Genomic DNA, 18,866 nt, shown 5'->3' on the forward strand with positions numbered 1-18,866 from the left:
CAACTTCTATAATCGGCTGTTAAACAAGTGATTTGTGATGACAAGTTAACCACTATTATTGAGCATTTAATAATGCAGCCTTTTGTTTTCATAAGGCGCACATACATATATAATACCTATTATTGAACATATTTAATTATACCTATTGTCGAACATAACTCCAGTAGGTATTGAGAAAGATGGTTACTTGCTTAAGGACCATGCAAAATGCATAAACATATCAAAGATTTTCTAAGCAGTTGCACAGGCTGCCGTCAACAAGATTATATTAAGGAACTTGCCTTGGACTGATATCCATTTTTAAGAAAACATCCTGATCAGAAAGTTGGAAGAAAGAATTGGAGAATGGGTAAAGCAGTTAACAGAACTTAATATACAACTTAGCTGCTTTAGTACTTAATACTTGCCCTCTAGAAATGAGAGAACGCTAAATGGGATTGATTCAGATATTGCATGACATGGAGGAGATACATTTATATGCAAGTGTAGTTTACGAACTATTGTTCATGTTTCAGAATGTTATGCATATTCCCCAGGTTTAGATATTGTCAATATTCACACAAAGTGTATGATAAGTTTTAGATTAGGTGAAATATTTATTAAATTAATGAAATTATTTTGAATACTATATTATAAGAAGAAGAAGTACTGCTATTCTATAAACTCACTTGCTTTTGTTAGTGTTACATTTTTGAGAAAAATTATATTTTTATTAAAATATAAAATTCAACAAAACATTGCACAGGGATTTCGTTAACTAGTAAATTTATTTATTCAAACTAGATTGATTTGTTTATATCACTACAATACATTTCTGATATCTGTTAATATGTTGCTCTTTTTTTCTGATATAATAGTAATAAACTAATTGATTAGGTACAACTGCTATCAAGAGCTAGGGTCAATCAGTGTTAAATCAACAAGGCCCACAATTTAACCAACTGGGATTTTCATGAAATTTGGTATGAATTAACTGTTGATAGAATTATGAGAAAATACTGAATTTCAGTAACATCGCTAACATAAACCATTTCGTTTTTGGAGCCCTTCAAATTTGCTGACAAATGGCAAATTTTCACTTGCAGTGGTAGTGTTAGATCGACATAACTTTGTTATTTATTAGAGTAGAATGATACTCTTGATCTCATTTTAAAGCTTATTTGATGATCTTCCGTAAGATATACAACAAGCCTATGTTTACATAAATTTTGATTTCAAGGTTCTCTACAAATAATTTGTAATCTTCATCATTATAAGAAGTGAAATGATTGCTGCACACTTTTGTTAAATAATTTAATTTAAATCCTTCAAGCATTAATCCACATTCTGATGGATAACACTTACACATACACATACACTGAGTTCCACTGCCACCTGCTAAAATACAACTGGGTTTTCATCTTGACAACATACTGGGTTTTCATCTTGCATTTTTTTGATGCTTCAACTTCGTGGAAGATGAGTAAGAATTGTTATTTTAAGAGATATCCGTTGTACAATTAAATTTTTCTCTCAACTGTACCAAGATTTTGCTATCAGGTTAAACTTGCGATGAAGTCTCAGAATTTTTATTAGCTGCATTAAATAATTTTCCCCACTTTGATGACTCAGTTTTTGCAATCTTTTTGGCTGGATATGTTTTCTCTTGCAGTCATTAAGATTTTACAGGTGATTCCCCAATACGCACTAGTCTGTCATTGAGCCTGTGTAATGCATAATTTGTTTCATAATAAAGGGCTTCTCACCATCATCTGCTTCTTCTTCTGAAGCTTTATTAGTAATTGTGGCAAGTTTTTCAGACACTTATCTTCCAATCACTTTCTAAACTTGGATTTTTTTCTGTCATCTATGGTAACTTTTCTTAAATGCTTAGTAACATTATTAAAACCTACTTCTTGAAATGGATTACAACAGTTATTATTTTAAAAGGTTGCCATATTTCAAAAGTTATCTAACTTTAAAAAAACTGTAACTACACCAACACATAACAATCAATAAATAAACACTGAATATCTTGACTTGGAGGGCATATTTATACAGTGCTCATGCTTTCTTACATCATATTATTCCACAAATAAATTATTTAAATAAATTACATATTTTATGCCATATTTAATATTGTTTACACTAAAACAATGAACACAAACTATAATTAAATTGATGATATAGTAAGCTTCAATACATTTTGTCTTTCAGTTTGTATTAATTACACTGAGTCATCGCATTACATCATCATTGGTCATTTGATTGAACTAGACAAAAAAAATGAGCAACATATTACCTCATTACTTTTAGTTTCTTTTTGCAAGACATTTTATTTGATTTTGCAATTTCAGCCAACAAAAATTTAAGTATTTAACACCTCAAAACCTCACAAAAAATACTTTTTTGTTAAAACACTGATACAAATTTTATTCTTTTTCTTTTGATCCCAGTGCAGTCCCTGTTTCATATTTGCACAGCTATTTTATAATATAATGATGAATAAAAAATTTTTTTTCATAAAAAACACCTTTTTCTCTGAAATTCAAGGTCAAAAGTCAAAGATGGTGATCTTGAAATAAAAATTTATCTTAATGTAGGCAGGCTTATTGTATATCATATGAAAGAGCATCAAATAAGCTTTAAAATAAAGCTTAAAGTCAAAGTTTATCATTCTATCTCAGTAAATAACATTGTTATATTGTCCTAACACTTTTGCTGCATGTCAAAATTTTCCATCTTCCAGCAAATTTGAAGGGCTCTAAAAATAAAATGGTTAATCATAGAGATCTAAAATTCAGTATTTTCTCATAACTTTATCAACAATTAATTCATACCAAATTTCATGAAAATTCCAGTCGTCAGGTTGTGAATGGCTATCCACCTTGTTGATTTGACACAGAATGACCTGCTAAAAAGAGTGCTATTTGAGTTTCAGATAACCAAAGTAAAACTTTTTTGAAAATGGTAAGTTTTAAGGAAAAAAAGAAAGTAATTTTAGGTGACTATTCCATCACCTCTCATGGTTAATATAGAAAAAAGTATATATGGTGTCCATTAGTATGAATATATGTAGCAGTCCTTTTTGACTTGAAAAATGAAATAGATCTCTGATAGTTCCACAAAAATTGTTGTGAATCCCAAAAAAATTGTAGTCAAAAAACACCCTTTTTTATGTTTGTTGTAAATTGACTGTTAAATTAACAATAACAAATAAAAATTTGAATAACATGTGTAGAGAATTTAGTTTTGAAATAAATTGATATAAATAGAGAATACATGTGCATATTAGACAAATTCACCTATAATTAAAAATAAAGCAGTGAAGAAAATGTTACAATTCTAAATCAGATTCAGTTGAATTTATCATGTCCAATTTAAATTGTGTATAACTTGTATGTACTTTACATTCAATTGTGAGTACACAGGTATAGAGTGAGGTGTGGAGATTTTGGCGGTCAGTTAACAGGTCTCTATGAGCAGTCCATTTGCCAACAAATTTTCATTTAAAAATTCCTTCTTGTGATGAATAGAATGTTCAGCAGCTCAATTACATTGTTGAATATACATGTCCATTTTTTCTGACAGTGTAATATTTTCTAGTAGAGAAATAATTAAGTCTATAAAAATTCTAGGCAAGTTTGTCTTTTACTATAATGTTTTATAAAAGGATAAGTTGTTATCTATCATATCACACATGTAGTGATTAGTTTGTAGTAATTGTAGTGGGTGAGAGCAGGTGAAAGTGAGCCAAAGAAAGTAAAACTGCCAACTGCCGGGAAAGTAATGGATATGGTTTTGTGGGATTCTCTTGGTGTGATGTTCACAGACTACCTGGAAAAGGCAGAACCATCAGAAGGGTGATGAATAGACTGATAGAAGGGTGCTATTCTGGCCAAAAAGAAAGTGCTCTTTTATCACATTAATCTGCTTACATGCCTACACACACATCTCAGGTTGTTGCTGCAAAACTCCATGACTTACATTCACATGCCTTATCACTGGTTTTGGCTTCCAGCTATTACTTTCTCTTCAGAAACCTCAAGAAATGGCTTACTGGACAAAGGTTCACCTCAAATGATGAGCTCAAAGCTAAGATAACCACTTATTTTAAAGACAAACAGATTATAATGAGCATATTAAAAAAGTTGGAAAGTTGGTCTAAATGTATCCAATTACAAGGTGACTGTGTTGAAAAATAAGATAACATTTCTGAAGTTTGGCTCTTCTGCCAAACTTTCTGATCTGTCAAGAACTTTCTGATCACCCTCATGTTAAATGCTTTGCTGATTTTTCTCTGTTCTTTGACTTTTGTTTCGTTTTTAATTATATTCAGATTTGTCAATCTTGCATTTGTTTTCTGTTGATTTCATTCTGATCAGTATTATCAGAATTAAATACAGTTACAAACTTTTCTATGTAAATTGGCACTTAATGAAATTAATATACCAAAAAAATGAAAAAGTATTTTTTTGACTGATTTTTTTGGGCTTTATAATGATTTTCTTGGAAATTACTAATGTTATAGTTCGAAATTGTTTTGTTTGATTTTTCAGGTAAAAAAAAAAACTTTCTTCTTTAGAGCAAAAATCGGGTAAATATTTAGTTAACTCAAGCGCAAAGCATGTCTGGACCTATCTGTGTGATGTTTTTTGTATTTTTAGCTCTGAAAGTCGCCTCTTGAAATAGTATCTTTTTTCCTCTGAAACACCCTTTACAAGAGAAAAGGACTACGTCAGACAGTGTTGAATATGACTGTTTTTTTTGGGTTTTTTTTTTTAATTTTACAGTTATTGTGATGGATTTTTCAATAGAATTATACTTGGAAAAAATTAGAAATGCCCATTCTTTAAAAAAAAAATTTTTTTTAAATAAGGCTACTGGATAAAAATAAGTACAATGGGAGTAAAATGATTTTTACACTTGAGTTTTGTAAACAGCGTACAAATGATCAAAGTCCATTATGCTATGCAGTGAAAATTAGTTACAACTAAAACTTTTGAAACAATAAACTTTACCAAATTTTATAAATATGATGTTCTTAATAACTTAACTCTGAATGTTTTCAGCCGTAACTCATAATGTTGCTGCAACCATAATGGTGCTGCTATTCTCATTCTTATTGAACTCTGTTCCAGAGCTTATTTATAGTGCAGAGCTTATATAGGATCCACCCAAAAAATCATTAACAGATCCAAATACATTGTTGTAACTAACATACAAAAATAATTTCTAAAACAAATCTACTCTGAAACATCACCATCCTTCAAGCTTCCTAAAAATACATTAGCCCACTATTCTATTAACCCCATCATGTATTACAAAAAATTGCTTGCCTACAAACTAGCCTTATACTTGAGCAAGGTTATTGGAAAATACATAAACATAAATACTAGCACATTAATATAGAACAATGATGCATAAAAAAAGTAAAAACTATCAAAATATTCCTAAATGTAATGTTAGTAATATTAACATCATTTGATAAAACAAATGATGTTTGTCAAATTAACAACTGTTAACAATTATTTTGTCAATAAATATTCTTCATTCTTAAAAACAAAGCAAAATGGAACAACCTACACATCTTGGATGTAATAAATTTACTAAACATTACTACAAAATTAAATTACTTCATGTTTTAAACCGATAGCTTTCTATAGTATGGTTTTACTATTTCTAGTATCAGCTGAAATCTTTCTACATCATGTAGAACAAAATACATACCATCAACAAACATGTTTAAAAGATAATATAACTATTACAGTTATTTTAGTAACACCTCTTATTATACTGAGGCAACACAAGACAATCTGAACAAATATTAACATTCATAAACAAAATACACCACAAATTAACTTGATAAATGAATAAGAATGCAATAAATAAATAAATAAATTTTCTTGATTTTTGCCATTATAAAAATCAGCCGACAAAAACATTTAAAAAAAAATATGTACATATAATGATATTCTTGTTCACATCTCAAACACTCAAATTTGTTAAACTGTCCACCTTTAGATGTATGATCCACAGACTACCGAAGTGTCCTGATGCATTTCACGGAATTCAATATTATAAAGTGCACTCATTGATGCTCTCCTACTGAAAATAAGTAAAAATAAGAGCAAAGATAAACAGAATTAAAAGTACACACATGTGTAAACAAAGATATGGGGAAAGTTGCTCATAAATTAAAAATATGGATATAATGCCCCTGGAATATCCTATATATGGAGATCTTCCTGGAATATCTTCTGATGCCTCAATATTCTACACTGGTTAAGTGCGACACAACTTAAAACAAATGTACAAGAATATTTGAAAGCCTTTGATTGTATTGAAACATAAGAGTCAGCATTGCCTACCATCTGACAGATGAAAACTACAGATCCAACCACTTGATTCATTACATGTTTGCAAAAAAGGACCTTGATACATTTGAACTTAACAAAATTAAAAAAAAAAAAAATACCAAATAAAAAACATACTTCTAAAACATTTAAATCTGTTTCTGTTAAATTGAAAAAAACCTGCCTCCTCTTACCTTATTTTAATGTGAGAGAGCAGCATCATTCACTAAAGATGATTGCCATGGCGACAGAAGATGTTTTAAAGTAAGTTATTGAAATAATGCATTTATAAAATTTGGTGCATTTTGTAATTTCAAGTAAAAAGATATGATACTGTTTCTGTTCAGAAAATACTTCTTAAATGCTTGAATCTTCTTTTTTGTGTTTAATGTGATTAAAATTTTTTTTAAATTATTGTTCTTATTTTACATTAAATTTATTGCAACTAACCACTGTAATAATCACTAGTAAGAAATTTCCAGTTTCATGTAAAATAAGTTATATATATATATATATATATATATATATGTTATATAGTGAATTGTAAAGTTAATTTAATTACAATGGTAATCATATGGTTTGAATGTTGATTGTAAAAAAGCATATTATTCATTAATAATACCATATTATTTTTCTCAGTTTTTGCATTGATTTTTTCTGCGAGTTAATGGTATGACATTGTTTTCTTTTTGCTAGAGTTGGAAGTTTATTTATAGTAGTAATCATTGCATCTAATGTTGTTGAAATTTTTGGTGATGAGTTTCTTTGTCTTGTATGACTTGTTTATGCTTCATTTTATTCTTAATATGACAATTATTTTTTTACATTTAACCATAAAGTAATTTTATAAATAAAAACAAATTCTATGTATGTAACTGATTTGCAACAAATGTGTTGGTTTTATGTTATTTAAATAATAGGAAATGTTTATTAATCTAAATATAATTTCATTTAAATATATAATTTAAAATCACCACCAGGATTGTCTCTCCATCAACTCCATGATGGAGTGATAGCCTTTCATCTGGAAGGTTCTGGGTTCAAATCCGTATCAGGCCATTCATTTACGCAGTATAAAAATTCACCTCTTTATTAATCATAATTTCAATTGGGGTAAATCATGCAGTTACTTGGATGAAGAGCTAAATAAACACACATACAAACTTTTGGGAGAGGGCCTTATTTTTACTTGAGTGCATGAAAATTAATCATAATTTTATCTTCGTATCGTATAGTTTCAACACATTTTTGCCAGTAAGTGTATTTTACACTAACTGGTCTTATTCAACAATTTTCTACTACGTTTACTTTTTGTCACTATTGTAATTATTATTTTTAACATATAAGTTTATATTCAGCTAATGTAGACAAAGGTAGTGGCTTTTCATCTTTTTTATTTACAAAAATAAACATTCCCTCCACTGAAAACATATATTGTTAAAAAAAAAGTGGAGAATAATAATATGTTAATTATTAAGTGACTGAAAGAAAATATTTCTAGATTGTATTTTTGTTTTGCAGTACCATAAAGCTGGTATTGTTTTTACCTTATCATAAATTTCTTATTTTGGATTGTAATCCAAAAAAAAGGGTATCTGTTTTCCTTAAACGTTTTCTGAATTTTAGTTTTATACATTTTTAGTAATTTCTTATTGATTTTTATCACTAATCAGTCCAAATGAAATAATATAATAAATTGGAAAGAGCAGAATGTTGTAATCTATCCTTATTCTAACATAAGAATTCAGTTTTTACATAAATAAAGAGAATAGAGTACAGTAGGAGATGCCACACCATCGTTTGACTGGGGTGACAAAACCAATGTCACATGTCATCGGTATCAAATTGTTTGTTAAAACATTAGAGAGAGAACAATGTTTAAATGTCTGTTAATTTTGCTTAACTTTCTTTCTATTTCAGGAGTTCTTTGGGTTGGCAATGACCCGTTTCCAGGTTCTGCAGAGGTTATGAATCGTTTTAAAGAATTAGGAAAGAAAACATTTTTTGTCACAAACAACAGCACTAAAACTAGAAGTGAGTTCGTTCAGAAATGTAACAATCTTGGTTTTAAAGCAAGTGTTGTAAGTGAAGCATTTTTCTATCCTCCTCTTTTCATATTTTATATTTAGGCTCATGCATATGAGGTGGTATCAAAAGGTTTCAAGACTAGTTCTGTAACATGCCAACAAATGGTAGATCAAGGCTGCATACACAGTTACAGGAATCACCTACCTTCATAAGTCAGTGTGCCAAGAGATATTGTATTGTGTGTATTGATAGCTATGCAATGCATGATATTATAACCATGAGCATTACCACTTTTGTGATTCCAACACATAGAGCAAATTTTGTGTGAAACTCTTCAAATTTATCACCAAAATGTTGCACATGATCCATTAAGTTTACGATGATGCTGCCATGAATTGTGCAAGGCGTTTTGAGTGTGACTAAAAAAGGCAAGGCCTTTATAGACGATGAGCATGCACTTGTTTGAATAGTTCAAACAAGTGCATGCTCATCGTCTTCTTGAACATTCATGATATGCTCACAGTGGTCAAACCATCAGTAGCAAGTTCTGCTGTCAGGTTTTAATGCAGCTGAGGGAGGTTATTTGGCAAAAGCAAGCAGTATTGTGTGGCAAACTGGGTGCTCCATGACGACAATGTACCCTGTCAACATGATCTCATTTCTCCCCATGCACCACACTCTCCAGATTTGGCTCCTGCAGACTTTGCTCTCTTCCCGCAGTTCAAAATTCAGCTTAAAGGGCACTGTTCTGACAGCATTGTGGAGATCCAGTATGAATAGCAAAATCATTTGCAACACTTTGAGAAGTGGACTTCCAGGACACATTCCAGAGGTGGTAAGAACACTGTAATGCTGTCCAAGGGAACTACTTTGAAGGTGACAGTGTGTACTAATAGATAAATAAAGTACTTTCTTGTCAACAGAGCTAGTCTCAAAACATTTTGATACCCCATCTTGTAAATGGGTGTATGAATTAAGTTGTTAATATATTTTTTTCAGTATAGCTTGTATATTAGGTTTAAAGTTTAATTAAATTAACCTCTTCTGATGCAACATAAATAAATGTTTGTTCTATCTGCAAATGTTAAAATCAAAAATATATATGATTTTTCTTATGTTTCAAATATATCAAATTCTTGAGTAATTGAATTTTTAAGTAACGATTTATTATAAAAATAAATTATCTATTCACGTTTTGAGCCAGCATTTGACAGTAACATTTAAGAGTTTTATGTACTAATTATAGTTTCTTCTATTTATTATTGCTTTTGCTTATTAGTCACACTGGGAATGTTAGTTTTGATCATATTAAATGGCTGCTTTAAAGAGGAAACTTTACTGTCTATAACAAAGTAGTTAGAAGTTAGTACTGTTAATTTGACATGTTTAGAAATCATATTTTTCTTAGTAATCTCAATGAGATTACAATATATATATATATATATATATATATATATACATTATTGCTTATTGCTAGGAAATTTAAATTCTGCTGATCCAACTGGCCAATAGAAAATGAAAAATAATTGTTTCATGGACCAGGTTCATTCAGATCTTAAAAAATAATCAGATATTTACTTTCTGATAATTTATTTCTTAATACATTTTAAAATGTTTTCTCCCTGCTAAAATATTTCCTTGCAATCAAAACAGTCATACAACTGCTTAACCCCAAAGAAATCTTTATTGCCATTGTTATTACTTTATGCATTTGTTATTTGTTTAAATTAGTATAGAATTAATAATTTCTCATTTTTATTTAATTTGTGTATTGTACGAGGGATATTTTTTTCAAGGTCCAGTGAAAATAAAAAATTTGTTATTTGTAACAAGTACTTACATAGTTACGCTATTTCTCTACATAGTCGCCACTCCGACTTAGACATTTGTTGTAGCATGGTGCCAACTTTCCATTACCCTTGTCATAGAACGAGCCGCCTATGTTTTCAGCCATGTTTCTACACTGGCCTGCAGCTCGATGTCTGTGCCAAAATGTCTTCCTAGCCAGCGTTTCATGTGAGCAAAGAGGTGAAAATCAGATGGTGCCAAATCTGGGCTATATGGTGGGTGATCAAACACTTCCCAACAAAAATGCGGCAGGAGCTTTTTTGTTACAGGTGCCGTGTGCGGCTGAGCATTGTCATAGAGAAATACAATGCCTGATGACAACATTCCTCTCCGCTTATTCTGAATTGCCCTGCATAGACGTTGAAGAGTCATGCAGTATGAGGCTGCAGTGATGGTCGTGCCACGTTCGATGAATTCCACCAAGAGAACTCCATTCTGGTCCCAGAACACAGTACCCCCATACACTTTCTGTTGGAGAAGGTTTGCTTGAACTTCTTTGGCTTACTGGGAGAATGAGATTGCATCCACTGTTTAGATTGTTCTTTTGTTTCTTCAGTTTCAAAATGGACCCATGTCTTGTCCCCTGTGACAATTTTGTTCAAAAAATCTTCTCCTTCTTTGTGGTAGCGCTGGAGAATAGCGCTTAGGGAGGCGTCCATTCTCATTGTTTTGTGATAGTCGGACAGCATCTTGGGAACCCATCTCGCACACAGTTTGCGGTACTGAAGTCTCTCACTTACAATGGTGTAGAGAGCTGACCTTGAAATTTCACGAAACGAATCACTCAATACAGAAATTGACACGGCGTGATTGAAGGCCATACTAGAGACGCTGCGCAACACATATCTGCAAAGGTTCATCCAATTTTTGCGCGGGTTTTTATTTCAAGACTGATCGGACCTTGAAAAAAATAACCCTCGTAATTTGGCTTAATCAACGTTTTCTTATCATTTTTCTTAATGCTTCCAGGTAAATTATGGGGCAGTTTCTTTTGTTAACCTTGAAGTGGTATACTTCATTTAGTTTATATAATGTATTATTATTGTGTAACAATCATTATGTAAATGGGCAGTAATTGAGAATTAGCCTATTGTTGCTAAAGAATAATAATGCAAGTTAGTGTAGTGTCTTAAAAGTTGGATCTAGTTAGCATAAAATAAATATTATGGAATAGTGTTGGTTAACTATTTGTTAACCATACACACACAGAGAGAGAGAGAGAGAGAGAGAGAGAGAATTTCCAGATTGTTGTGTTAGTAACCATTTCTAAGATTGTTTATTATGGCAACATTCATTATTTATATCATTGTTTGAAAATTTGCCTGACATTGAACTTTGAGCAGTTCCAACAGTTTTTTGTTATTTTTTTACTTCCTTATACAAAGTAAAGGAAGTATTTTGATTGCAAAAAAATTTGGTTTTCAGATTTCAACGGAACTATCCATTTTGACCATCCCTGAATCCATTTTAATTAGTTTTGGTGTGTTGTCTGTATGTACGTATGTCTCTAAAGTAAAGACTGCTGGGAAATTTCTCTCCTTAAGGTTGGCAAACCTGTGTCGTTCATGGCCACGTTTGTAATGTGTACACTGCATTGTTATCTGTAAGTTGTAGCACTGTAGTACCTTTGATTACATGTGAGTTACTACATAATAAAATAAATAGGAAAACTGATGTTGCCACCGACTGTAAAATTGTAATAAGTTTGGAGTAATAAGTTTATTAAACCATCAAAAGTGGTAATGTAATGAATGAAAGAAACATCCGAAAATAGCATGAAAGATTTAGAAATAACAGAATTAATGTGCATGATAAAGAACGATTGGGAAGGCCCTCTATAATCACAGAGGACTTGTTGAAACCCATCGATGATGAAATCAGAAAATACTCATTGCTCAACGATTTCCGACGTGGGTATTCTTTTTCCTGATGTTTCAAGAGCTGTTATTGGTCGCATTTTTCATGACCATTTAGCTTCAGAAAGGTTTGTGCATGTTGGATGCCACATGTCTTAACGGAACGTAACAAAAAAATCCGAATGGGATCTGCTTTGGAACTTTTGATGCGCTACACAGAAAAAGGTGATGAGTTCCTTAATTCAGTTGTTACTGGCAATGAAACATGGATTTTGTATTACATGCCTGAGAGAAAATGGCAGTCAAGTGAATGACGTCATCCTCAATCACCAACCAGACCAACAGAGGTCAAGTCACAATCATTTGGATGCAAACTGATGACCGCAGTCTTTTTTGGGATCGGCTTGGCATACTGCTGATCAATTTCATACCACATGGAACAACTATAAATGCAGAAGCCTACTGTGAAACTCTATGTAGGTTACGGTGCACCATTCAAAATCTGTGACCTGTGGGCGGCTGACTGACGGTGTCACCCTGATGCACAATAATTCATGTCCACATGTTCTGGGTCCGACACATGATTTACTGAGAATATTTGGATGGGAAATTTACAATCGCCTACCATATACTCCAGACTTAGCTTCTTTGATTACCATTTGTTTGGGAAATTGAAAGAAGTTTTGAGCAGGAAGCAAGTCAAATGCTGTTAATCAGTGGCTAAATGGACTGGCGACAAAAGAATTTGCGATGAGAGTATATTTGGTGTATCACTACAATAAATGTCTTAATTCATATGGTGATTATACAGAGAAGTAGTATAAGCTTTGTAGTTTCAGCAGGGAAATAGAAAATATTTATAACGTTTTCAGAATAAATGTTTTTATAATGTAACGGTCTTTACTTTAGAGATAATCTCTCCTATTTATGTATACATGTATGTTCTCAAAATAACTCAAAAATAATTAGCCGTCGGATGTTGAAATTTCGGATTTAGGACTGTTGTAACATCTAGTTTAGCACCTCCCTTTTTGATGGCAATCGATTGAACTAAAAATGTCCAAAAAAGCCAAAAATCCAAAAACAAGTTGGATTTTGAACTTTTTCTTTACTGCAGCAATAAGCCCTCATTGAGAGCTTTTCAACGATATGTCATATGTGGTACTTATCTTCATTGATGCCAATTAAATTAAGTGGCAATTAATTAATGAAATATTTGGATCTTAGAACAGGAAGGCATGTCAATTCGAATAAGACTTCTTTGCCTTTTTTTAACTTTTTTTTATTTTAAATATATTGATTTATTATTATTAATTTAACCTCTGATTGTAAAAAAGTTTTACGATATATAATAATTCATTAATAACGATAAAAAAAAGAAATATGAAAAAATATTAGAAGTTATTAATGAAATTAAATTTTATGTACTTTTCTTTTTAAAAAAATATGTATATTTAATTTAATAGGTGTACATGAAAGTCTTTAGTGCCCACATCAGATTTTTTTAAAGTTTTTTTATTCTGCTTTTAAATAAAAAAGTTTAGTTGTTTTTTTTTGTTTTTTTTTTTCAGAATAAAAACACTCCATTGTATTTTTTGGTTTTTCATTAAAGAAAAAATTGTTTTAGTGATACCATAATCTACATAATAATTTAGTTTCAGATTATGTACAATAAATAAATCTAAAGAACAGATGTGATCAAGAGAAACAAAGAAATTAATCCAAGAAACTAGATTCAAAAAAATTATGGATCTTTGATTTAAAAGGTCTGATCAATAGAAAAATATTAAAACTTAACATAAATAACTTTTATTATTGAACGTTAGTTTTACAAACTTTTACTTATGTTGTTGCTTAAATAATCAACATCATTTATATTTTATTACAGGATGAAATTGTCAGCACAGCATATCTAGCTGCTTTATATTTAAATAATTCAAATTTTGACAGAAACAAGAAGGTATATATTATCGGTAGTAAAGGAATATCTCAAGAGTTGGATCTAGTTGGCATAAAACATTGTGGAGTAGGGGTCAGTTAACTATTTGCTGATTTATTTTTTAATCTTATGAATGAATAATAGTGGTATTATTTAATGTGTATTATTTGGAGGGCTTTTAAGAGCTTACTTAAAATCGAGCTTTTTATTATCATATAAATTGGAATCCAATTTAATATTTATTAGTTGTTAATTTGTCTATTTCAAATTCAGTTTATGTTAATATCATTCATAAAGTTTTTATTTACTTTTCAAAAAAAAATAAATACTGTTAGAATAGCATTATCAAATGATGAGCTGATAAAGCATCAGCCTCAATCTCAGTAAATCTGATGGCAAAAGCTAATGAAAGCATTACAATATAAGTTTAAAAAGGGGAATTTGATTCATTATTAAAAATAACAGTTTTGTTTAATTAAACTTATACTGTATTTGAAGGTACATATGATTCATAGTTTTGTCATATTCTTTTTTTTCTGTTTATTTTTCAGTAAAAATAGAATTTTAAAATTGGACTTATTTTCTATTGCCTTCGTAACATCAATTTACTCAAAATATATAAAAATTTTTAATTTTTTGTAACTGTTTTTTTTCATGTGTAAATAATATTTTACAGACTTCTTTTTTCTCTCACACAGTTTAAAATAAAAGTAGCAGAGAGCATAGGCAAGTTCTCTTAGTCATATTTGAAACATTCACATTTGGATTAAAAATATTTACACAAAAAGATGAATTTCTCTTCAGATGTTATTTTTATATTCTTTTAACATGAGTGTTATTTTAGTGCTCATTCAGGTGAGTGTTTTTTTGACTATTTATAAAAATACTGAGTTATATAAAAACAGTATTGAAGTGTAGCCTGTCTATTTGAAAATTTTTCTTTTATTTTTTTAACAGCAGAATGGATTCCTGACGTATGTTAACAGTACACAAACATTGTAAAAAAAATTTAATTCTGCCTATGTCTTTTTGACCCAGTTCATCTTTTCCTAACTGAAGGAATCACACTTTCTACAGCATATATGAATATTTTCAGTTGTATTAGAGGCATAGCTCAAATTTGACAGCCAAGTAATTAGGATTTATTTTATTTGTAAATGGCCTTCATTAAATTTTGCGTTAAAAGTGTAATAAAGTGATGAAGATGAAGAGGTCAGGAAAGGTTTTTAGCAACTTTGTTCTGTCAATACCACTGGTTTATGTGGAGTACAAATGGTTTCAAGAAGGACAAGAGAAGACATTGAAGATGACAAAAGGGTTGGATGTCCTAACACATCAGCAACCAATGAAAATAAAAAACATTGTGGTCAGTAATAGTCTTATTACTATTAGAAAGTTATTGAAGAGGTTGGGAATCTCTTATGGCTCGTGTGAAAAAACTTTTTTAAGGCTAACATTTTGGGTATGAAATGAGTGGGAGCAAAATTTGTTCCAAAACTGTTGAATTTTCTACAAAAGCAGCACTGCAAAAATATTGCAGAACAAGTGTTAGCTGTCGTTGTTGATGACTCAAAAATACTCAAACATATTATGTGTGAAACATGATGTTGTTTCTTGATGAAACATAGTTACAGTTGTTTTTGATATTGAAAAATCAAAACCAAAAAATGCACACCTAGTTCTATTGAATGTTAAGGGTTTCCTTGCTGGTTTTGTTTTATTATAATGGTGTCATCGACTATGAATTCTTACCATAAGGTTGTATAGTCAATAAACAATATTATTTAACAGTTTTATGAGATTGAGACCAAATAAAGATGGACACTGATATGGGCTGAATAAGCCTATCCTTGATATGGCAAGGAAGTCTTAGCAGTTTTTTGCTATTTACGTGAAGCAACCTGAAGAAAACTAACACAAGTGTTGGCAAAAATTTCTTGGTTTTTGTTGTATGATAACACTCCAGTTCACACTTTACTGTTAATTTTTGATTATTTAGCCAAAAATGAAAACAACAAACTAATGCTGCAGCCTCCATATTCTCCTGACCTTGCATTCCTACAATTTTTTCTTGTTCCAATGATTAAGAGAACATTAAAAAGATAACTATTTTAGACAGTAGATGAAATAAAGAAAAAAACACTGCCCCAAAATGCATACACAACACCACTAATAAACTTAGGCTATATGAAAAATGCTTTCCACAAATGTGTTAAAGATTGGGAAAAACACTGGCAAACGTGTGTAGAATCTTTGCAACAGGGAGTACTTTGAAGGAGACAGTATCAATAGAAGAATTCTTTTTGATAAAGATTTTAATTCTTGTTATATTTTGATCACACCTTGTGTATATATAATTTCTTAAATGAATTTGTAATTATCCTCTATTTTTGTTTTAATCTTTTTTTTAGCCAGATGTAATCTCTTCTGATGTTCCTACTTACTTGTCTACAGTAAATCTAGAATCTGATATTGGTGCAGTAATAGTTGGTTTTGATGAACATTTCAGTTTTCCTAAGATGTTAAAAGCTGCAACTTACCTTAATGATCCAGAAGTTCATTTTGTTGCTACTAACAAGGATGAGAGATTTCCTCATAGTTCAAAAATAATAATACCAGGTATATATTGTCATGTAAATCTTTATTATCACTTTTGTATGTGTTATTATATTATTCTGAATATAAAATTAGCAACTTTTTAATTATGTTATAGCTATTATCTTGTATAATTTTTCAGATATTGGATCTAAAAGATTTAGTCTTAGCACTACTGGTAGTTTTATCTATGTACAAGGGCTATTTTTTAGGTAAAGTCTGATTGTATGTAAATTTTGTATGGTTGTCAAAACACACATGTGCCCTGGCTCCCAGCATGCCTTGCACAAATGCAGATGCCATTTACAGCTGTAGCATCACAGTATACAGTTTATACTGTGATGTTGAAATGTTCCAAATATTGAGCAGCCTGCCGATTATGAAGTACGGTCGGTTTGTGATTCAATTTTTGATTGCAAGAAACATGTCAGCAGTGGACATACATTGCCAGATAAGTAAGGTTTACAGGCCTAATTCTTTGCAGGTGACAGCAAAGTGCTTAAATGGGTAAGACTGTTCAACCCGTTACCGGAGGTAATCTTTGAAACTTAAGTTTTTGACATATTTCAGTCCACCTCGCCCAGGATGCCACAGATGCGAATTCTACGAGTGACATTCCCATCGTTGTACTACTATACTATTTAATGAACTCAAAACAAAACATATCTCACCTACTCTTAAGTAAGACTGAAAGGACCTAACTAAACAAAGGAATTGAACTACCTACCCATAGAAGGTAAAAGTGAGTTCAACACACCACACGAAACATAAAAATATCACAAGGAACAATAAAACATAGTAACATTGAAACAAAACAAAGGACAAAAACAACGACAGAAACATAATTCATAAAATAAAACATAAAAAAAACAGAATACAAGAGAAATCCAAGCAGAGCTCTAGATCCCCTCTGCAATCCTTTCCTTTGCTAAGTACATTATAATACTCTCCACTACTGCCCATTAGGCCTGGCTCTCCCAGTTTACATGAAGATCCAATGCCGACCCAATAAGAACAAGCCAACAGATGGTCTCTGTACGCATTAACTCATACTTCGAGCACTCATAAAGAACATGGTAGGTATTGTCCAAATGTCCACACTGAGGACACATCCCAGAATTTACCAGGCCAAATTTCTGCAATCCCTAATATTTCTTGTCCCTAAAAGCACCATGGCCGGAAAGAAATTGCATCACATATTTATTAGGGTGCAAACAAGAAGCGCCTCGCAAACCAGCAACATTTGTAGAGAGATCATGCATATAATGCTCACCATCTGTCTCATCTCATCTGGCCTGCCACAAGGCATGCCATGTTGTTCAGTTTCTTGAACTTTATTCGACACTGGACTTCTTAGCAACATACCGCTGCAGCTTCTCAGGCGCAATCAAGTCTACTGGTTTCATGCCTGCAATCACCAAAACTACCTTCTTTAAAATAGTATGGTAACCATCTGTTACCATTAGCAATATTAGGCTTTGACCCTGAAGGGGAGTCTTATTCTTTAAGACTTTGGGGGTTGGTGTCCCCACGGACCTAGCCTCTGCAGCTTTTCTTCCCACTACACACTTTGCTCCAGAATACTTTTCACTATACACGTATGCTACACCAGGTACACTACATGAATTACAACATATACATTTACTCGACTACACAACATCCAACACAGTTTTCTCTTTCACTTACACTTGGTGGTGTTGCGACATCGTACGAAACGCAACCGTAACCCAAGGTGGGAACTATCATGCCGATGGGTGAATGGCTCTACGTAGTGAGTCTCGAACGATGTTCTCTGTGCACCAGAGCAAACCCAGTTGTATTTAGCTCTAGCTCCAGTATGTGTGCGCTCTGCTGGAGTGGTCTATTATATCGCCGGTTCTCGTGGGACCAAAATTTCAGTTCCTACAGCAAATTCTATGATGGTTGGTGGTCCATCTGAAAAAACCACCAATTTAAGTCTAGTGAAAAGGCCACGGTCAGCTTCGTCTGACGAGGATAATTTTGCTACAGCTGACGAGGATGTTGTTAGGTGCAAGAATGTTCGCTTTGTTGTTGTTAAGAATAATCAGGAGGGTGGCTCCCTTCAAAAGGTCTCACCTTTCCTGATTAATAAATGCATCACAGGATGTATTGGTTCTCCGAGGAACATTAAAAAATTACGTGATGGGACAATTCTGGTGGAGACATATAACGATGAGCAGAGTCGCCCTTTGTTACGTCTGACCAATATGGGTGGCATAATCGCAAGTACGACATGCCACAAGA

At 31.7% G+C, this 18,866-nt stretch overlaps 1 protein-coding gene across 6 annotated transcripts in view; it reads left to right on the forward strand.

Annotated features, from left to right (window-relative positions):
* The window catches only part of LOC142320531 (glycerol-3-phosphate phosphatase-like), a 94,697-nt gene that overhangs the window by 47,750 nt on the left and 28,081 nt on the right, over positions 1-18,866 (forward strand). For all 6 annotated transcript variants that reach the window (XM_075358422.1, XM_075358421.1, XM_075358425.1 and 3 more), the window contains 3 exons: positions 8,256-8,416; positions 13,956-14,099; positions 16,418-16,625. In XM_075358422.1, the coding sequence (XP_075214537.1) occupies positions 8,256-8,416; positions 13,956-14,099; positions 16,418-16,625 (513 nt within the window). The remainder of the gene's footprint in view (positions 1-8,255; positions 8,417-13,955; positions 14,100-16,417; positions 16,626-18,866) is intronic.

Source organism: Lycorma delicatula, chromosome 2 (genome assembly GCF_047948215.1).
Source record: "Lycorma delicatula isolate Av1 chromosome 2, ASM4794821v1, whole genome shotgun sequence".
NCBI classification, from domain to species: domain Eukaryota; kingdom Metazoa; phylum Arthropoda; class Insecta; order Hemiptera; family Fulgoridae; genus Lycorma; species Lycorma delicatula.